Source organism: Meleagris gallopavo, chromosome 1, assembly GCF_905368555.1.
Source record: "Meleagris gallopavo chromosome 1, MGAL_WU_HG_1.1, whole genome shotgun sequence".
In the NCBI taxonomy this organism is placed as follows: domain Eukaryota; kingdom Metazoa; phylum Chordata; class Aves; order Galliformes; family Phasianidae; genus Meleagris; species Meleagris gallopavo.
This window is the reverse complement of record NC_139404.1, coordinates 141,997,849-142,019,970: the sequence shown is the minus strand read 5'-3', so window position 1 is coordinate 142,019,970 and position 22,122 is coordinate 141,997,849. Positions and strand designations below refer to the sequence as shown.

Here is a 22,122-nt window from a genome sequence, read left to right as displayed (position 1 = left end):
GACACTTGAAGTTAGGAAGAATATGGAAGGTGTGCTATTAAAAGATTCAGTGACTGAAAGTATTGTAACTTTTTTATTAAATTGTTGTGTGCCTTTGTTGTGAAGCAACTCTTTGGTTTTGTTTTATTATTTTTTGCCAAGAATCTGGTTTGCATGCTTTTTTTTTTTTTTTTGACTGTCGTGACATGATGTGAAGGCTTAATTCCTGGCTAAAATTCCTGCGCAAATAGGAAACCTGCAATTACTAAAGGAAACGTTTATTCTCCTCTAATTAGTATAAACTGAGTTCTGAAATGGCCAATCGAGAGGCTTGACTTCAGAGCTTTTGTTGTTCCTTCTGATACCAGAAGAGTCGAGAAACTGTCTAAGAGTCAAGGCGGAGTGTTAGAAAGTAGGTATCCTTTAATAATAGTGCTGGATGTGTGGGGGATGCTCTCCTCCAGTCACGCATGTCTTGCATGAAAAAGGTCCTCAGTTTCTGTACATTCAGAGGCCTTTCCTGGAGGGCTTCCCTCCATATTCCATAAGATACAAAGTCTCTGGTACCCCCCTTATCTATTCAGTACAAAGAAGCAGACCCTTCCCACTGTCTAAACAAACTACAAGGTTGTCTGTTAAGGCATTTATCAAGCTGCAACTTGTATCACTTCCCCCAAATTGGGCTGTGACTTTCATACTTCGCCGATTCAACTAATAAACTATATATATATAGAGAGAGTTCCTTTACTTGTGGTGATGGTTTTGATTTGGAGTACTGTATAGGGTCTGACATGTACATCTACTAACTTTATTAATTTTGCTATCCTTTCTATAATTCAGGTTTGATTTCTGTCAAGCAGAAGGAAAGAAACGTCCATCTGAAAACCTTGGCCAAGTGTTGTTTGGAGAGAGGATAGAACCGTCTCCTTACAGGGTTTGTTCTGTGAAAAGGGCTTTTATTAATACTTATAATCCAGTGTAACCAAAAGAGGTCAGACTCTTGAAGATCCTTTCATTAGGGCTTTTTAGGATTTCATTATCTGAAATTCCACATAATAGAAATCCGTCAATTTAACCTAATTTTGCATAGGATCATAGAATCATTCAGGTTGGAAGAGACCTTAAAGATCATCAAGTCCAACCACCATACTACCCTAACTCTAAAAACCCTCCACTAAATCATGTCCCTGAGCACCACATCCAAATGGTTTTTAAACACATCCAGGGATGGTACTCAACCACCTCCCTGGGGAGCCTGTTCCAGTGCTTAACAACCCTTTCTGTAAAGAAGTGTTTCCTAATATCCAGCCTGGCACAACCTTGCACAACTTGAGGCCATTTCCCCCCGTCCTGTCATCTGTCACCAGTGAGAAGAATCCAACCCCGCTTGTAAAGCTTGTGGCCTGAAATGCTGTGGAGTTTTTCTTCTGTCTTGGGAACCTCACTTCTCGGCTGAAATTTCTCTCTTAGATGAAATTGAGTACTCTTACTCTTGAAAACCAGGTCCAAAAATTGGAATCTTACAATGCGTTCTGAGATCACAAAGGAATTTTATAGTACATGCCAATATAAAAAGCTCCTCTGTAATGTCAATGTATATAGTTTTGATAATTTTTTTATTATATTAGCATACACAGTAATAAGTGTGTGGGGGAAAACTTGTTAAATTCTGAAATTGCAGCAACATGCTTTTATTAATCTTTTTTCATATGTATTTCATTTTTGTAGTTCACATTCAACAAGAAAGAGACATGTAAAGCTGTTTGTACAAAAACGTATGATACTAAGAAGCTAGAGGATAAGCAGAAATTAGATTTTTTGAAAAAAAGTATGCTACTGAATTATCAGCATCATTGGTAAGTTGACATCAGTTCATGGATTGGTTAGTCTAATATATTGCTGATAATTAATCACAGAATCCTAGAATTGCCTGTGTTGAAAAGGACCACAGTGATCATCTAGTTTCAACCCCCTGCTATGTGCAGGGTCACCAACCACCAGACCAGGCTGCCCAGAGCCACATCCAGCCTGGCCTTGAATGCCTCCAGGAATGGGGCATCCACAGCCTCCTGGGGCAGCCTGTTCCAGTGCGTCACCACCTTCGTGTGGAAAAACTTCTTCATTATATCTAACCTAAACCTCTAATCCAAACCTAAATTAATGTAGTTGGTCGTTTTGTATTAGCATATTAATACAGATTCAATGTGAGGCTTTTGCACTAAATCCATTACCGTCCTGTTTTTTGCAAAAATTATTTTGTATATTGCCTTTATGTATTCACTTATTTATTTTTACTTAAGAGTACACACCAGGAATGAGTGCTTACTCCATAGAAACAAGTATGTTTCCAAACATAGCGTGTGATTTTTTTTTTTTTTTTTTTCCTTTTCCTGCTCTCTGCTCGCTGTAAAGTACTGCTATTTCTTTGCACCTGTAAGCATAGAAATTGGTTGGAGGTAAGAACTGAAACTTTCAGTCTACTTTTAGGTCATCTTTACTCTCTTCAAACGCCTCTGCTCTCTCTTTGTAATGTTGTGCCCAAGAGATGGGATCAGTAGTTCTGAGTGTGCAAAGTTTCTTTTTTGTATAGGATATGGAAGTGAAAGGTGGCCAATGAAAACGAGCTCATTAACTTGAGGAACACGTATACACTGAATCTTTTTCTGTTCTCTGAGACCCTCTGTAACAGATACAAAAAATAAAACTGGAAAGAAAAAAAAAATCTAAATTATCTTGGAATGTGCTGGGGCTCTGTTTCTGCTTGGATGTTGAGGTTCTCTTCTGATGGTCCATAAGGGTGAAGCCATATGGGACGTATATGCTGAAGTCATGCTGATTTTTTTTACTTAGGACTTAGCCATGCTCTGCATCAAAATCCAGGAGCTGGAAAACGTTTATCTGCAGGGTCTGTGTAGATGTTATAGATGGCATACATGGATATTTCTGTCTGTAGTGCTCTTATGTTGGCGTTCTGTGCTAATAGCAGCCTGTAGGTGCAAGTGTAGAAGGAACAACTTAGGCATTAAGTTGTCTGAGCTTTCACTTTGGCATGTCTTTGGAATAAGCATAATTAATATTGCCCAGATGAATCCAAATCCATACTGTCTGCTTCACTGAAACAAAAATTGGTTTTCATCTAATTAAATTGAAAGATTCTGAATATGTCAGTAAAAAAGCAGGTGGAATGTTGAATGTTACCATTGTCATTAGATGTTTTTCCTCTAATACCACATTTTGTTTGTTCAGTTTCAGTGCAGCCATCCATAGTGAATAGGCAGTGAGTGTTTTTTCTGCTGTTCTCGGAAGCTGATGCTCTCCTGTCTAGGGGTAGACTGACTCACTGATCTGAATCTTCTTGGAAATCTCTTGAAAATCAGTGAGGTTGCAAGCTGATAAACTAGATGAGAAATTCACAGGCAGCAGCTACGTGTTTACGTAACTGAATAGGGGAGTAAATAAAGGAGCTCTGAAAGATGCAGCTGTTTTTTGCAGGGATTTGTAGTGTATATGTCTAATGCTGCAATAAGTAGGTCTTCAAAGATACTTCGTTTGGTTATATTCCTTTTAAATCTTGCATGTGTTTATAAAATTTGCATCACTTTTTTTTTTTCACTGGTATGTGTTGGTGTGGCATAATGCTTAACCTTTAAAGTCTGTCTGTGTTCTGGTGTGTACAAGAAAAATCAAATGAAAAATTTCCCAAAGCTGTGATCCTATCACAAAACAAACGCTTTTTTGTCTGCTTACATCAGTTCACAAATCTACTTAGCATATTTAAGAATGTTTTTTAGCCTGTACCACAAACTTGATAGAGATGTTTCAATTCAAATAAACGTTCAATTTTCAGTGGGAAAACTTTCCTTTAGATTGCTTTCTATTCTTGTATTTTTAGTTACTTTAATAGCAAAAAATTAAACAGTTGAAGCACTAGTTCTACTGCTGCAAAACTTTGCAATCAGTGGCATGCAGTATCCATGTTTATGTCTGTTAAAATAACTACAGTCCCTCATCAACCACAGATCCGCAGAGTGAAAGTGGCTGCATTTTGTGATTCAGAAGTGTAATACAGGATTCAGATACGTGGGGATCAGGAAGGTGTAGCATAAGTGAGGGTTTGATAGAGGTTTATTATCAGGTTCAATGTGTCATAAAATTTCAGGGGAACATGGATGGTGCAAAGTACTTTTAAGGTTTTCATGGCCACTTAATAAGATTAGTAATTGACATACTGAATTGGGCTCAACAGCAACAGTGATATCTTGTCTCACCATGTTCATCACCAGATGTTCTTGGAAGACATATAAGAATATTTGTAGAGCTTATTTGCTCCTCGTGTATAATCTCTTCAAGTCATTTCAAATGTGAAGATTAACTCTGAAAAATGATTTGCTTCTTAAATTATCAATTTGTTCCAGCATTGCAGCTTGAAGGCAGCTTTGTATGCCTCTGCTACAGAAGATGCAGGGGAAAACCTTTATCCCAACCAAAGTCGTTTGCAGTAGGTTAATGTGTTACCTGTTTTTTTGCTTTATGAAATGGAGGTACTAACAAAACCAACCTCTTGTATATGTTATGGAGCTAGAATTTCAAATAAGAACCAAGTGTAATGACTTGCACCTGGAATAGCTGCAAATCTGCAGCTTAATTGTGCCCTGTACAGCATGGCTAGGCAAGTCAGATTCAGTTGTTGCTACTGCTGTTCATAGCTCTGCTAGAGACTGAAAACTTGCAAATTGTGGTTTTGAAAGGGGCTTTTTTAAAACTTTCTTCCGTTGTGTCACTATGAGTCAGTATTGTTATATGCTACCTAGCTTTGTATGTAGCTGATGGTGGGGATGATGCAGACCTCATTATTGTTTTATCAGCAAAGGCAGCACGTGTCACTTAATAGTTCTTTATTATTGGCTGAAGTCCTAGATGTGTGTGAAGTACCTAATGAGACCTTAGCAGGTATCTGTTAACACTAACAGTTTAGTAATCTTACAGACTGTAATCCTGGAATGCTTAATTGTAAAGAATGTTCAGCAGCTTGATAAGTTTTACAAAAACGTGTCTTGTTAAGTTTGTGAGATGTCTTCTTTTGGTTTGGCAGTGCCCAAGAGGTGGCTGTTGTCTCATGTTTTCGTGTGTGTCATTTACTAATTGAACTGTACAAATATATCTGGGAGCAATTAATGATGCTTTAAGGGTGGCTGCTGAATTCTAAATCTTTGAATAAATTGCTTTTGAGACTTATCTTCCAGCTAGCTAAAACTCCTTGTGACATGAAGATGCACATTCTTAATGCTTTTCTTGTGCAAAAGGAGAATTGAGCATGATGAGTATCTCTCAATTTAAAAGTATGGTTTTAGTGGGTTTTGTTGTTTGTTTTTTTGATATATATATATATATATATATATATATATATATATATATATATATATATATATTGATATATATATATATATTGATATATATACACACACACACTATTTGCAGCATGTTGGATAATATCTTACTGTCCCACGTTATTTTGTGTAAAGCTTTTGATGTAGTCCCATGCAACTTCCTTGTTTCTAAATGGGAGAGAGAAGGTTTTGTGGGATTTCACTGATAAGGAGTTGGCTGGATGGCCCCATCCAAAGGCTGGCAGTTGATGGCTCAATGTCCAGGCAGACATTAGTGACACGTGATGCCCTTCAGGGGTCCATACTGGGACTGTTTAATATTTTTATTGGTTATATGGATAGTAGGATTGAGTTTACCCTCAGAGAGTTTGCAGATGATACGAAGCTGTGTGGTGCAGTCAACGTTTTGGATTGAAAGGATGACATCCAGGAGGAGCTTGACAGGCTTGAAAGGTGGGCCTGTGTAAACTTCATGCAGCTGAACAAAGCCAAGTGCAAGGTCCCACACCTGAGGTGGAGCCATCCTAAACATAGGTACGGGCTGGTTGGCGAGTGGATGGAGAGCAGCATGGGAAGGAAAATGGAGATGCTTCAAGTAGTGTCGAGACACATGTATTTCTGAAGAGCAATTGGAAAGTTGGAGGATTAATAATGTTCATGTAATGTGTGAGCAGTCTTTTATTTTGTGTTATTGTCTTGAAGAAACTGGAAATGATCTAGTTCATTTTAGCTGCTTTCCTGGATGACTTGGGCTATTTTTAAAGAAAAAAATAATGGAACAGTTCATTCCTGTGCCTTCAGAGTGAGAGAGCTTTCAGATTTGATCTGTGTTTGTAGGGGCACTATAAAAACTGGTTCAATAAATAGAATGGTTTGGTGGTCATCGAGTAGGCCATCTATTTCCAACACACCTGCCTATGGATTTGTCTACTTTTATTTGCATTATGCTGTATATTTTGAAAGATGATGAAGTGTCAATATATAATTCACAGGATTGTGGACAACATGCCTGTGACCTGGTGCTATGATGTTGAAGATGGCCAGAGGTTCTGCAATCCAGGCTTTCCCATTGGCTGTTACATTACAGAAGATGGCCGTCCAAAAGATGCCTGTGTTATTAATGTACGTTTGAGTTTATTTTTTTTTAATATCCTCTTTTTACTGTTCTAAAGACTTATATCTGTGTCCTGTTTCTATGGTGAGTCCTCACTATCCTTGTTTCCCCTAAAACTGAATGTTTTGATATACGTGCAGGTACTACAACCTCTAAGTCTCACCTCAGCTTGTCTAAGAACTGTCTTCTCTGTTGTGTAGTAATACAGAAAGGCAATGAAGGACAACGTTTTTCTCCTGCATTCCATGTATTCTACACACTATCCACATTCTCTTTTTGAGCCTGTGTTGTCTAAACTTTGAAGGACTTGAATTTTACTTTACTGTGAAATAGAAGTGTTCCACAGAAACAGTTTTTTGCAGGCATATTTTTTTCTCTGCATGGGAACTAATAGTTTTTGAAGAAGTGCTTCTTTTAAAATGATGTGGACTAGTGGAAAAAGGCAATATATAAGAATACTGAGTGAAGCTTCTCTTCCATGTCAGATGGGTCCTTTTGGGTTAACTAGTGGAATTCCAGATAAATGCACTGTTAGTGTTAAGGAGATAAGAATGCATTAAGAAATGTAGAATGTCTTCAGGTTATCCCAGACCTTTTCTACAGAGAGGTGATGGCTAAGAAGCCAGGTCTTTTGTTTTATCAACCAGCTTCTAATTTTGTTTCTTTTCCTGCATAATGAATTGATTTCACAGACTCCATATAACTGGATAGTTGAAATATATCTGTGATCAAATATGTAATCTGGCAATATTTCTTAATCTTGTTTAAATATTTGTTTTTAATATAAGGGTAATAATTTTTTTCTATCATCTCAGGTGAAGTTCTGCTCTCAAACTGTAGTTCTGAGCTTTTGTTTTTTTAATGCAGTAAAGCAATTCACTGTCTTTGTATTCCCAGAATTGTGCGTGCATCTTGTTGGGAGAACTTTTTGACAAGAAAACTATGCAGTATAAAATTAAATTTTGTAAGGCTTTCAGGTATCTTTATCTTCTTGATTTTCTTAACTCTTTTTTATCATTTTAGTCAGAATTTCATGAAAAAGATACTTTTTATATCTTCAATCACGTTGACATAAAGATATATTATCATGTTGTGGAGAACGAAGCTCTGGGAGCAAGACTTGTTGCTGCTAAACTTGAACCAAAAAGGTCAGTATTAAGAAATAAGTTGTTGTTGAACAGTGATCCATCCCAGCACTCTTGCTTTGGTTTGGAGAAATCTTTTCAGGTATATGACGTGTACATTAGCCTTCCTCTTGATTGATGGAGGATTGATGCAGTCTTACTCTGTATTCTGTAGATCTTCGTGCACCATTTCCTACTTGTGCCAAAAAAGATAAAATGAAACTTGGAAGTAATGTATGTTAAGCGAAGCAACCCTAGTAGGGAATGTTCTGTATCATCATCAGTGCCAAAGGCAGGAGTAATTAGAGTGCAAGTTTTGATGAATTCAGGATCTTAATGCAGTGATATCACAAATATAGCCATCACTTGGTCTGGTGTCTGTGTGGCCTTTCCACAGCTGGTTTTATTATTACTGATGCTGCATTTTAGAGAGTATGTTCTTCTGTAGTTATGTTTTAGGAAATATATTTTTGTGTAAACAGTTTGTGTGTCCAGTTGTCCTCCATTTGTGACACGCTCTTTAGGAGCTCTGAAAGTTGAGGCATTAAGAAGTATAGGGAAGAGTTGTGGATGAAATTGATGCTTGTGTAAGATAAGCAAATGATATCTTAATGGTGGTATTAGTGATGCAGCTTTCATTCTGTGTTTTTTCTTCCTGCAGTTACAAGCATACTCATCCAGACAACCCTGATTGCTCAGGAGTGCCTATGGATATAAGCAATAAGGCTAATGGAGAAGTCAAAATTGCTTATACATACTCAGTATCTTTTCAGGTGAGTGCTAAGTTTTATCATGTTAGTTACTTCTTAAGATAAAATCTTTTGTGTTAACAATCAGAATTATAAAGATAGCTAAAATTATTTCAGAACAGTACGTTTGTGGTTTCAAAACTTAATTTAAACTGAAATGTGACTTGGGACCTAAATGCATGCCTTACAATTTTGCATATCTCCCCAAGCACCCTGAAAAATGCATATGCAGCTTTTAAAAGAATCACACTTTCTATGTCTGTCTCGACTGTCTGGCAGATTTTTTCTCACTCTAAGCTCCAACTCTGAGAAACTGTGCATTTTGGCAAATTTGTGCTGTAAGCAGTCCTACAGGAAAAGCTTTATTTTTTTCCCAAGATCTTCTTCCCATATACATCTGTAGGAAACTAAGCTGGTATTCTTCTCATTAGGATGAACAAGCAAGATGTACCTTTTAAAATGGAATTTCCTTAAAAAATAGTAATAATAAAATGTCCAAGTATTAGTCCAAGACCTGTATTGTTTCTCTTACACAAATGGCATGCCCAGCTCCATGTGTGTTTTACTGTCTTGTGCATAATGTTATGTGACATGCAGGTCTTCCTCTGAAATTCTGTCAGGTTAGTGGATCAGGTCAGCTCAGGAGGACAGGAATTGAGGGAGTATAAGTAGGAGAAAAATGTGATTCTGTCCTAGAATTATTGATAAGGATGAGAGACTTGTGGCTTGCCTTGAGATACGGTTTTACTGCCTCTGTGAACTAGATACTTGATCTTGGCTACTACGGATTGTAATCCATTGCTTTGGGGTTTTTTTAATCTTCAAAAACAGCTTTACTACAAAGCGCTTTTGCTTAACTTACTGAAATAACATCCTGTGAGAAAAACACGTGGCCGTTTGTATTCACTGATAGTGGTATTGATGGTTTGTTTAATAGTAACCTTCAGGTTGATTAGCACTGTTTATTCTTGTTTTCATGTTTACTGTGAAATGTAAAATAAAGAAGTGCTGTCTTTAGAAGTGTTTCTGATACATGAATATTTAGTCTGAATAAGTATCATCAGTTGAAAAACAGCAAGGAAAAACTTTCCTTCTGTTAACAACATAAATTTGTAGTGTTGTCTTCCCACCTGTCTTGCAGCTTTAGCTGACTGTAATTGGATTGGTAGTTGGTGCATGAAGCTGCGTGAAAGCAGGAGGTAACTTGGGCAGAGTTGTGTTTAAACAAGGGACCTTTAGGCTGAAGGCTGTTCATATAGCACAGCTTTGTCTCTGAATATGGAGTGTGTTGACTTGCATATGCTAGAAAATGTGTGTTTTCAATTAGTTCACTCGTAGTCTGAATCATGGGAATTAATAGAAAACTTCACGCTCTAAGAAGATAGAGGTCTTAATATTATTCAGAAAATGTTTTATTCTAGAGCCTATGGTCAACTCTTAAGTCTGTTTTTAAGTTGTTATTCTTAAGATATTACATTTAAGCCATTCCAAATTAAATTTCAGTTCATCTTGAGATTTAAGATAGCTTTGCAAGAATATAAACTCTTGAATTCAAGTTGGACTCTGATTGTGTCTGAAACTGATGTTTCTTCTTTCAGGAAGAAAAAAATATAAGATGGGCATCAAGATGGGATTATATTTTGGAATCCATGCCTCACACTCATATTCAGTGGTTTAGGTGAGAAGAAAGTTTGTCTTCAAGCACACTGTACCAAAATATTTTAACCTTGTGATGTGGATGGTGACTCGCTGCTGTTTTTCAATCATTGCAGCATTATGAATTCCTTGGTGATTGTCCTTTTTCTGTCTGGAATGGTTGCTATGATTATGTTGAGGACACTGCATAAAGACATTGCAAGATACAATCAGATGGATTCCACTGTAAGTCTGAAATGTACCTCCTCAAGTATATTTATAATGTAATTTCTTTCTACAAGAAGTTATTTTGTTACAGGCTACGCAAGTGTGATTTGCTGTATTAAAATAGATGGATTTCCTTTACAGGAAGATGCGCAGGAGGAATTTGGCTGGAAGCTGGTTCATGGTGATATCTTCAGGCCCCCGAGAAAAGGAATGCTGTTGTCTGTTTTCCTAGGCTCTGGGACGCAGATCTTAATCATGACTTTTGTTACACTGTGTAAGTAATAAAGTGGGAAGGAGTTGGTTCTGTAGAAACCATCTTTTCAGTGCTAATTGTGTGTAAAAATAGCAGCACGGTTTTGTCCGTGAATGTCTTAAGATTAGAAACAGCTGAGCTGATACTGTAGACATACAAATTTTTATCTTAAAGTCTTGGTACAATAAGTGGTGTACTGGCTTTAAGTCCAGCGTGTAATTAAGTTCTTAAATTGTGCATCTCCTTCATAGTTTTCGCTTGCCTGGGATTTTTGTCACCCGCTAACCGGGGAGCTCTAATGACCTGTGCTGTAGTTTTGTGGGTACTGCTTGGAACTCCAGCAGGTTATGTTGCTGCCAGATTCTACAAATGTAAGTAAAAGTTATTTAAAATGACAGGGCTTAAGTTCATTAAAGTAAATTATCGTCATAGAACTGACTTTTATTTTATGGTACAGTTTGTAGTTTCCCTCAGGGCAAGATGGAGAAATGTATTTATCTTAACAGAAAATAAGTATAGAATGCTGACACGATTAAACTGATTTTGATGTGATCATGCTTAGAGACCCCGAATTGCTTTTGCTGCTATGTACTTATGGAGTTATGGGGGAAATGATTTTTACTAATGCTAATTACTTCTGATGATTTTGTACTTATGTTTTCCTATGGCTGGAGGAATGCGGACCCTTAATTTAAAGCTTTTAGCTTTAGCTGTTGACATTGTTTGATAACTTTTTTTTTCCAATAATGAACTTCTGTTCTTGCCTGAGATTTTTGTCACTGTTTCTTAGCTAGTTCAATGTTTGGGAGAATAGTGCTTTCCAGACTGTGTGGGGTGAATTAGCAGTATTCTGTAGCTGCAGCATCCCAGTGATATTTGGACACCAGACAGTAAGTTAGTTGATACGGTTTCCTCCCCTTACCCTAACTAGCTATTGTTTCAAGGCCTGTCCACTGACCAAAGCTAGTTTGTACTTGGTTTATTTTATGTCTAAGTGCCATTCTCTATACACCTTGTGTTAATTACCTTACATGAGGTACAAGATTGTTTATGACTGAGTAAGCTGGTTTTTTTTGTGGTTTTTTTTTTTTGGACTGTTTGGACTATTATAATTCTGAAGATATAGTGCTAGAGAATCCATTTCTGATCTTGAACCTGGAAGTTAGCATTGGAGTTCTTCACTTTCTTCTGACCATTTTATAATTTTCCTGTGGGGCACCAACTCGATGCAGAGCCTTCCTTTTGAAGGGAGCTTTCCCACAGTAGCAGTGATGACATTTTTGAACTTCTCTTCAAACCAATTTTGTTTAAATAGAAGGAGACTTAACTACTACTACATTCAACAGCGTTTTTGGGTTTTTTATATCATGCTGGATGTTTTGTATTTTTAGAGATACTTTGAAGTTTTTGATGGTGACCTGAATTCTGTAGTTTTAGTGAAGGTGATAAGAATTATATTTCCTATTATATTTGTCATGAGTTCAGTTGATACTTGACAGTTTAACTGAATATTTAAGACAGTGTATGATTACTCCAGAGATATTCTTGTTACAATGAATGGTGGCCCATAGCCTGTGTAGAGCATTTCAACACAAATGTTTTTCCTTGCAGTGTGCCAACAAAGTACCGAGAGACTTAAACAGCAAAATACAACTGGAACAGTTATCCAATTTTAAAAGGTTTTTTTAATGCTGCATTTAAAAAGTGAAGCCTGAGTAGAAAAGAACTGGTTAATATTAATTACCAGTGCTGTGTTCTACCAAGATTTTTTGAAGGAACAGAAAAGTAATTAAAATCATTCCAACCATAATCACTGCTGAGTCTTTAAAATTAATAAATAAATAAATAGATGTGTCATTAGGGCACTGCTCAGCTGGAATTCCAGTGGGATATTTTCATTTGAAAGTATTCTGACTAGAATTTTTATCAGTGTAGTACAAACTCTTAAGGATTTTTTTTTTTTTTAATAAAGCTATCCTAGGTCTTTTGGTATCACCAGTGCTTAATGCCATTAAGATTTACAGGAAAGAGTGATGTTTTTTTAAGCATTCGTCCTAACTTGGAAAATTCTTAGACAAGAGTTATTTCAAGAAAGCAGCTTAGCTCTTGTTTCACATATTTATATGAATGTGTTTTTTTAATGAAACTGTGTTCAAAGGCTAGAAAACTTGAGGTTCTTGATCATAACAGGTTTAAACTGTTTTTTAAAGACTTAAAAGTACTTCAAATCTTCTTCCTTAGATAAAGTGGTCAGAGGCCCAGTTTATTTACTTGAATATTTTTCTCATGGATCTGAGAGTTTTCTTTGCTCTGAATCTTTGTGATCAAGCAATATGATGAGGGAGTTTGTTATTACCAAAGATTTATTTTACTGTTTGAAATTTGAGCATGATAGGACATTATTTGAGTATTTGCAAGCTAAGTGTAACAGCTAAATGGGCTGGAAAATTAATAGTTGTGAGCTTAATGCACGTTTTAATGACTGTCAAATGTTTTAATATAGCATTTGGAGGTGAGAAATGGAAAACAAATGTCCTGCTGACATCATTCCTTTGTCCTGGGTGAGTTGAGAATATAGCCATGATTAAAAGAATTAAATTGCTTCTCTGACATGCATAGCTAATATTCCAGCTTGAGCTGTACAAGTAAATCTTATTACGTTGTCCCTTTGTTCCAGAAGCTATAAGAACATGGAGGTGCATTTGATAAAGATAACTGTGTTAATGGCATGTCATACTTAGTTGTTTTTTATCTAAGTTTTATGTTTACCTTTGCCACGTGAAAAAACTGATTTAAGAAAGAGCAAAATTATGCTATTAAGTTTCAGACGTACTTTTTCAATGCTTTTTTTTCCTCTCTATTCTGTCTTTCTGACCACACTGTAGTTGATCTTACATGGTGTCATACACTGTATAACCACTGTGTTAAATTTTTCTACTTAATCACAGCAAGCAGTCTTACCCTGAAGCGTAGTTAAGACAAGCATATATTTGAAATTGCTTAGTTGGAATGTCAGCTCCTGCTGAAGTTCAATCCCACTGGATTACAAAAGAATCGCTAAGCTTGACCTCTTCATTTGGATATTTTTTGTGTCACTTGATTGTAGGAGATTTGCACTAAAATCCTTATACGGTTTTATTGTTTTGTTAAGACCTTTAAATATTAAGAAGTATTTCTATGCCCTAAGTGTGTGATGTATTTTTCAGAATCGTGTTTGCGGATTTTTTTATCATGAATCTCATTCTCTGGGGAGAAGGCTCTTCTGCGGCTATTCCGTTTGGTACTTTGGTTGCTATTTTGGCACTCTGGTTTTGCATATCTGTTCCACTGACCTTTATTGGTGCCTATTTTGGCTTTAAGAAAAATGTAAGTATTTCTTGATATACAGTGTTGTTGTTTTTTTAATATATATATGGCTATGACTGAGGTAGCACCTAATCTAGTTCACGTTGTCAACTCCAGTCCTGTTCTGTTTCTTTAAAACTGCACTGTGTACCTGATCTTGAAATTCCAAGACTTGGATATTAAGTTGTTGAGTCGTGGTGATATTTCTGAGCACTGATCAGGCTTATTGTTGTATTGGATTGAACAATTGTTCCAGGTAATGCAGCGTTCCAGGCATTCTTTATTTTAACTACTATTTCTCTCATTACCAGAAAATTCTGTTGACCCAGCCAAGTATAAAAGGAAGCAGCTTATGCATTTGTGGGTGTTTTGTTTTGTTTTCCCCTGTGTATTTTGATGCTGTTCTCTGTCTACAGAGTCTGAGACAAGAAGGGTATCATCTTCTGATCAAGTTGCGAGTTCTTGTGAAATCTCTTCACTTAAGTCTTCTGTAAATGATTATTGCTGCTTGGCAGACACCAGTTGAATTAACTGAGATTTCCTCCTAAACAGTTTTCTCAGTTACATGAGGATTCTTTGTGACATGGGTGACCAAACCCTAAGCAGTGAAATCACTGCTTTTCTTTTGCTTGAAAAGTGGTTTACTGTGCCCCGCAAGCTTAAAGATCTGTAAGTTTGGCTAATATTTTTTCCCATCTATAGGCAACTTTCATTTCAGCTCTCTGTAGAGCTCATGGAATGCCTTCAGAAAAATATTTAATTATACTGGAAGGCTTTGTAGGTCAATTGTAGTTATCTTATTTTACTTAATTGAAAGTCAGTGGATTCTTTTCTCCTGCTAACCAGGTGGAAGTTCAAGCAAAAAAAACCCTCTAAGTAAAAAAACAAAAACAAAAACAAAAACCTGTACAGAGACAGTTCCTTGAAGGGGAAAAAAAAAAAAAAAAAAAAAGAGGGTTATGACAAGGTAGTGTGAATGGTGTCACAAATATGTTAAAACAGGAAAGCAAGTACTGAGCTGAAATTGTCAATTTTCTTGAGGTGATCTGTAAGAAAGGGGAAAGATGACAAAGTATGCATTCATCTGCCTTAGTTTTTCCTTTCCACTATGCTGATTTGTGCACGTAGCTTAATTAGACTTGAATTCAAGATTAAGGTAAATTAAAATTGCCAAATTGAATCCTCTCACTCTGTAAGTGTACCCTAATGTGTTTCTTGGAGTAAATCCTGAAAAACAATATGCAGAGATTTCTAGAAGGAGAAACCAAGAGTGCAGCACCACCACTCCCAGGCCAAACAGTGAGAAATATGTTCCAGCTACACGACAGATCATAGACAGTCATAAAAGAGGAGGCTCAAAATATCTGTTGCAGTATTTTTAGTAAGAGCTCTTTTTCAGCTGTTTTGCCTTGCAGATTTTGTTAGCTGAACTGGTAGAGAACGCACGTGTAATGATAGATGAGCCTGTGCATATTCAGAATATATTAACAGACTTCTGCCAGCACTTCTGTCGAAGAGAAAGCAAAATAAGCAGTGGTGTAGTTTGACTTGTTACTTACCTAGCAATTTCTTTGTTTTGTTTGAAGGCTATTGAACACCCTGTTCGCACAAATCAAATTCCTCGTCAGATTCCCGAGCAGTCGTTCTATACAAAGCCATTACCTGGAATTATTATGGGAGGGATTCTGCCTTTTGGGTGCATCTTTATCCAGTTGTTCTTCATTCTGAACAGTATTTGGTATGTTAACCACAACCTAAATTTAACCTTCTGTGTGATAAGAGGTTGTAATTTCTATGTGAGTTTATTCGAGTTGCATTGACTGATTTTGGGGGATACAGAATTACCAGAATACTGGCTCAATAAAAATGTAAACGTAAACATCTTTTTAGCATTTTTTGGTTTAGAAGACACTCAGTGCCTATGTTGCTTGCTGAGGTGTATGGAGAAGGGACTGTGATAAGCATAGCAATTTACAGCTGGCCCACGATATTCAGACAGCTGTGTGTGTCACGCTACTCTGCCTTCTTGGAAGCTGCTATAAATTTGACATATATGCATATAACTTGAAAGTAGTAAGCGTACCATAAGGAAGCATATGATCTGAGGGCGTTTGTTTTGGTTCGGGTGTTTTATTGTTGGGGTAGAAAGCATGACTACAAAGAGTTCCCAAAAATCATTCTCCTTTCAAAGGCATCACAGAGTAATTCTGTTAAATATCAAAAATAATGCAGCTACTCCAGTTCAAGTGAATTTTGATGCGAGTTCATAGCACGCTGACAAACTAATCTACTGTAAGGATTTTGTCTTCCTCCTGGCACAGTTTAGTTACTGGATATCTTTAAACTGTTTCTGAACCTTGAATAGGTGCTTCTACCCAGCATACACAGCTGAAGCATTTGACATTTCTTGTTATTTTGCAGCTCTGACCCTTTGATTGAAATGTGAGGTGAAATCCAAGTTCTGCTGAATTCAGTGGAAGAGGTCATGTTGACTTTACTGGAACTGTAATTTCACTCATTATGTGTAGTCATTTTCTTCCCTAAAATCCCAAACACCAGCAGCATTGGGGCTCACTTTCTCGCTGTTTTCAGACTGAGCTGTCAAGGCTCTTATTCTTGATGTAGAAAGCAAATTAGTTAATTGTATGGGCACGGAGTTAATAGTGCCTCAGTGAGAAAGGAAATACCTTAAGGTGAAGGTGATACTAGTGTGTACGAAGGAATAATACCAGTCCAATGTCCACTTGAATTTTTTTGATTATTTTTTGAAAACTCTCTTCAATAGGTCTCACCAGATGTATTACATGTTTGGCTTCCTGTTTCTGGTATTCATTATTTTGGTTATCACGTGTTCTGAGGCCACAATATTGCTCTGTTACTTCCATCTATGTGCAGAGGTAAGAAATATTTCATCAGTATTCATACTTAGTACTGCTTTAAGGATGCTTCAAAAAATGTTAAAGGCTTCTATAATTGGAAATAAGCATTAACAGAATTTGACATAAATACAGGTATTAAATATCCTTAAATCAAGACTTTAAGAAGTGAAGCAAACTACTTCTGTCACAGCTTGTAAATAAGTAAATAATAAATCAAACCCTGCACTGAGTGCCACTGAGTCAGAGATATCGCCTTCAGAGTCTCACTTCCTGGTTTCTGAAGATTTATCCACTGACTTTGCTTAATGAGAGTGCATTCCTTCATCTGCCCAACCTGAGGGGACAAGGGGGGTAATTAAGAACCTCCATGGTTTACAATAGTAGATTGGGCTTATTTGTGTTGTTTGGGTTTTTTGGCCTACTTGATACAGATCCTTCTTATCTCTAGCTCTGAATAATGTAGTTAAAGCACTGCTGATTTTATATATAGTTTTTTTCTGTAGATCAAAACTATGAAAGCTTACTTTGAGATAAAGTGACAGTAGAAGAAAGGTGGCCAGTAGCTTTGCGTTCAGTAGCAGCATCAGAGCGTTAGAGGTATATGCAGTTTTACTCATATGTCTTTCTTTTTTCCCCTCCCCCCACTTCTAGGACTATCACTGGCAGTGGCGTTCATTTCTTACTAGTGGTTTTACTGCAGTTTATTTCCTGATATATGCAATACATTATTTTTTTTCTAAACTGCAAATCACAGGAACAGCTAGCACCATTTTATATTTTGGTTATACCATGATTATGGTTTTGATCTTCTTCCTTTTCACAGGTAAGTACTTTTGAACTTTGATTTTAAATGTTGAGTTTACCTGCAGCCCTCCATAGGGGAAGCCTTGGCAAACTTTATCTTGATACAAGATTACAAATTTAATATATATGTGATTTTTTTCTCTTGATTTGATTTCTTCTGGAACTTTGTAACTCTTTTCCTGTTGCACTGAAGAAATGGCAGAAGGGCAGAGAGACGTTTTTTTGATAGTGTTATTAGAGTTTTGTCATCTTTATTGTGACAATCATGTGTCTTAAGTGCTGTGCTGCTCTTTGCTCATTAGTGAGATGAGGTGACAATCTTCCCTCTGTCATCATCTTCAATACTAGAAAGGAATTTCCAGTCAGATATGCTTGTCCCTTGTTTAGGGTGGAAGACGCAGGAAGTCTCCTTTCAAATGTTCATGATAAAAGTTACCACGTGGCAATTCCTCAAAATACTAAAAATATTTCATCCTGTTCTAGCATTCCTTACAGAATAGTATATTTTTAAAGCTATTTTGAACTGATCAATGCTTAAAATGCTTTCAGGTTCCATGCTTATGAAGAAAACCTAATGATTTCTAAAGCTTTGATGCAGCTTTATGCATACAACTATGAAGGCTATATTTTGCAGCCTCCTAGAGCACAAATGGTTTGCCATCAGAGCTTTTAATAGAGATTCCACTATAAGTAGAATTTTCAGTTCCACTGAACACAGAGAAGAAAAGATGTTTAACTGGAGAAGATCGCTGGCATTTGTGAATGTTTAATCTTAAAATGAACATCACATACTCATTTCAAAGAGCTTGCTACTTCAAAGCAGTTTGTGGTCTACAACTGAATGTAGATGAGGAACAGGAACAAGAGCCTCCAAGGAGTTTCTTGGGTCATCGATGGTTAAAAAGAGAGAATGTGATGTTACAAGAAAACCTTTTAAAAAGCTCTGTCCCAAGAGTGTTGGGCTTGCGTCCGTGTCTTTTAAATAGTCAATTTAACTTATTCGGCCTTGCTAGCATGTTTTGGAGGTTGCATATCATCTCTACTTTTATCTGTATTTTGTGTGCTGATTAGCAAGCTGTTCTGAAGACACAGATCAGATTCTGTTCTCCTTCCTCGCTCTCTCTTACTTGTTGCTCTTTCTCTTAACCTTTTATTTCTGATCTGGGTTTACTAATAGTCTCATTGAGGTAGAGAGCGTAAGAATACTTGATTGTTTGACTAGAAACAAAGGTACAATGCTGATGCTCCTGACCTGCATCAGAAATTGTGTAGCCAGCAGGACTTAGGGAAGTGATTGTCCTCCTGTGTGCAGCACTGCTGAGATCACACATTGAGTTGCTTGAGGTATGTAGAGAAGAGTAGTAAAGCTGATGAAGGGACTGGAGAACAAGAGTGGTGAGGAGTGGCTGAGAGAATTTGGGTGGTTAGGTCTGGAGAACAGGAGGCCGAGGGAAGACCTCATCCTTCTCTGCAGCTACTTGAAAGGACTCTGCACAGAGGAGAGTGTTGGTCTCTTTTCTCGGGTAACGAGTGATGGGGCATGAGGAAATGAAGGGAGAATTAGGTTGGATGTTAGGAAGAGTTTCTTCATGGAAAGAGTGGCTGCCCAGGGAAGTGGTAGAGCCCTGGGGGCACTGAAGAGATGTGGCATTTGGCTTAGTGGTGGGTCTTGGTTTGTCATGTTGATAGTTAGACTTACTGACTTCTTTTCCAACCTAATGATTCTATGATTTCACTTATATCAATGTTTAAACGTGGTGTATGCTTAAATTCTCATGAAAAAGTGAGGCCTTATGTAAGTCTACAATCTTTAATTTAGTTTCATTACCTTTTCTAATAGATATTTGGTATGTTTGCCTTTAATTATGGACAGTTTTGGCCAAAGCCAGAATTGCATTTACACAGAAAATAAAGGGGACCATATTTTCTGTGCTGAGACTTTTGTTTTAGCTGCTTTTCTGTACCTTCCACGTATGATTTCCATCTTTCACTCACCCTTGTTCTCTCAAGCCAGTCATGTCACGTGATGCCTTTAAAAGGTGTGCAGTGCAACTCTTTGCCTTTGCTCGCACATTTATTTTCAGTTGGCCACCACCAACTGGCTGTGCAGTACCTGCCAGTGAATTTGGGAAATGCTTTTCAGGATATGTTCACAGGGACGCAAAGAATAAGTGATTTACTCTTAGACCTCTTCAGATGCTTTCTGTAGTAGTCATTTGTATGTAATTGGGGCAGTGGAGATGCAAGTCATGCTCTGAAATTCAGGTTTCCATTTGTGTGTTGAAGTTAGGGGAGAATATAAGCAAAATAAACCATAGGATTAGAACTTCGAAGCATCATATGCTTAATGGTTTGGTGTTTGTTTTTTTTTTTACTTCCCACAAGAGTAAGGGTAAACTACCCTGTAATTTAAGGGCATTTCTGAGCATATAATATAATTCTGTCCATGTAGCTTGGTACGCTAATATGTGTTCCAAGGCAGACATTTCCAGTTCTCTGAGATTCATTGAAGCACTCTGAGATAAGGGTTTATAGAGAACATTAGATGTGTGTTAAAGGGGTGGTGAGTTTTCCAGATCTTTAAATGTAAAACCATACTAGCAATTTAGCAAAAAACTGCTCCTAAAAGCAACTGACTTCTTGTGTCAGGATGATAAAGAAGCTAAAAAGAGAAAATCACAATTGTTGTATCAAAACTATTCTGCCGTTGTTTACTCATCTGTTAAAAATTGTCAGTATCAGGAAGGGTTCTGATGGTGCCCTGCTGCTATGTCAGCGTAACACATGCTTCAGGCACTTGCTTCCATACTGCATTCCAGGTCATTGATCAGACTCAGCAGGCAAAATACCAGGAGCTACATGACAAATCTTTGATTCACAGCTGGGACCGCAACTACGTATCATAGTCAATGAGTCAGTTAAACATCAGTAGTTTAGCAAGCGTGAAGAAAAAAAATTACTGGGATATCATTCATGGTTCTTTACTAGCTTGCGTACTGAATGAGTTAGTATGCAGCTTCTGTTGTGCCTCTTAGCAAATCTTAAACAAAGGTGATATTTCAAAAGATGGCTTTATAAGAGGTATGCAGGCAAAAATCAGATAATTGTCACGGTTTTTTTCCTGTCCTACTTTTTGTGGGAGGTGAAGGTTCCTGTAACAGCTGTTCTGAGCTGCTTTTAAGTGCAGTATCGTTCTGACTGAAGCTGTGCTTTAAAGCAAAACAGTTTTAACAGAAATATTCTTTTGCATGCAAAGTAGTCAATACGTTTGGGCTTTGCCAATCTGTCTGTTGGAGGTTCATAAAGAGATTCTCCTTTTTTAAGGGAAACAGTCCTTGTCCTTAAATTTCAGCTCAGGTTTGTTTATGCCTTTTGACTGCCTAACGTATTTCAGAAACGTTTATTTTTATGGTACATAGCACGTTCTTGGTAGGAAACACAAGTTGCTTAATAACTGCACTGTGTATTGAAATTCTTACTAACTTCATCTGTGCAAGAATAAATGTAGCGCTCTAATTTCCCGAGACCTTAAGGTACAACTAAGATAGGTGAACTTCTTTCGATGCTATCAATCTAATTGATTTGTTAAATCAAGTATTCTAACATCTGAGCAGACCAGGTAAAGTGTGCAGGACTGGTTGTTGAGGTAGAGCGTAATGGAGCAATATGGAGGAGCTGGCCTGGGGAATCGTGAAAGCAACAAGAAAACAAGTGGTAGGAAGAGAAATGATGCGACTTAAAATGAGTTCTGCATGACATCTTTCTGATTGTGAAAAGTGGGTACATACAGATTAGTTGATGCCTGTAAAGGCTGGGTTCCATCTCTAACTTTATCTGATCTGATGGGTATACTAAAGACTACAGATAGCAGATTGCATACATAGATAGAAATTAACGTCTACTGTGTAACTTTTTCCTAATATGTAACCTTTCTTTTATTTTTTAGGGACAATTGGATTCTTTGCATGCTTTTGGTTTGTAACCAAAATCTACAGTGTGGTGAAAGTTGACTGAAAAAAACCAATGTAAAGAATTAACGCGGAAGAGGTTAAGTCTTCATGAACATAACTTAAAGACCTGATCTACGTGATGAACTTAAGCTTTATCAGAAGTGTTGGCTTTCTGTTCTTTGAGAATGATACTGAATATGCAGCTGCCCCAAACACTTTCTTCCACTAACACGTTTGTATTGTGACTTAACGGCCTGTTTTCATGCAGATCTCAATGAAGATCAGAGTTACAATATTTATGCATTTGTAAATACAACGATACCTTAAAATAAACGTTAAATTCTAATGGCAGAATAGAACTGGCTGTATTACACAACTTAATGATACTTCTGATTAAAGTACAATTGTAAATAGGATTTTCTAGCTTGGTAGGTGGGATGAATTATTTTTCTTTGAGGGAAATGAGAACTTTTTATTATGCTAACTTTGAAGGATGACTCTTAAGAAGTGTTGCTTTTAGTTTGGATGTGATTTTTATTTTTTACTGGTATTATGTCCACAAATATTCTGATTTCTGTGACTTCATTAGTTTCAGTGTTTTTGGCCTTTTAAACTATGTGCCTCTGAGTCCTTGAATTTATAAATTCATAATCTAATAAATATTGTAAAAATGTC

General features: G+C 36.9%; 1 protein-coding gene across 1 annotated transcript in view; it reads left to right on the top strand.

Annotated features, from left to right (window-relative positions):
- TM9SF2 (transmembrane 9 superfamily member 2) overlaps nt 1–22,122 on the top strand; it is a 26,615-nt gene extending 4,493 nt beyond the window's left edge. Inside the window, exons 3-17 of the mRNA XM_085215575.1 lie at nt 820–913; nt 1,708–1,835; nt 6,359–6,488; nt 7,504–7,628; nt 8,266–8,377; nt 9,952–10,031; nt 10,126–10,234; nt 10,358–10,490; nt 10,721–10,840; nt 12,973–13,030; nt 13,676–13,835; nt 15,401–15,552; nt 16,600–16,711; nt 17,345–17,516; nt 21,444–22,122. Of these exons, the coding sequence (XP_085071701.1) occupies nt 820–913; nt 1,708–1,835; nt 6,359–6,488; nt 7,504–7,628; nt 8,266–8,377; nt 9,952–10,031; nt 10,126–10,234; nt 10,358–10,490; nt 10,721–10,840; nt 12,973–13,030; nt 13,676–13,835; nt 15,401–15,552; nt 16,600–16,711; nt 17,345–17,516; nt 21,444–21,511 (1,753 nt within the window). The 3' untranslated portion in view covers nt 21,512–22,122. The remainder of the gene's footprint in view (nt 1–819; nt 914–1,707; nt 1,836–6,358; nt 6,489–7,503; nt 7,629–8,265; nt 8,378–9,951; nt 10,032–10,125; nt 10,235–10,357; nt 10,491–10,720; nt 10,841–12,972; nt 13,031–13,675; nt 13,836–15,400; nt 15,553–16,599; nt 16,712–17,344; nt 17,517–21,443) is intronic.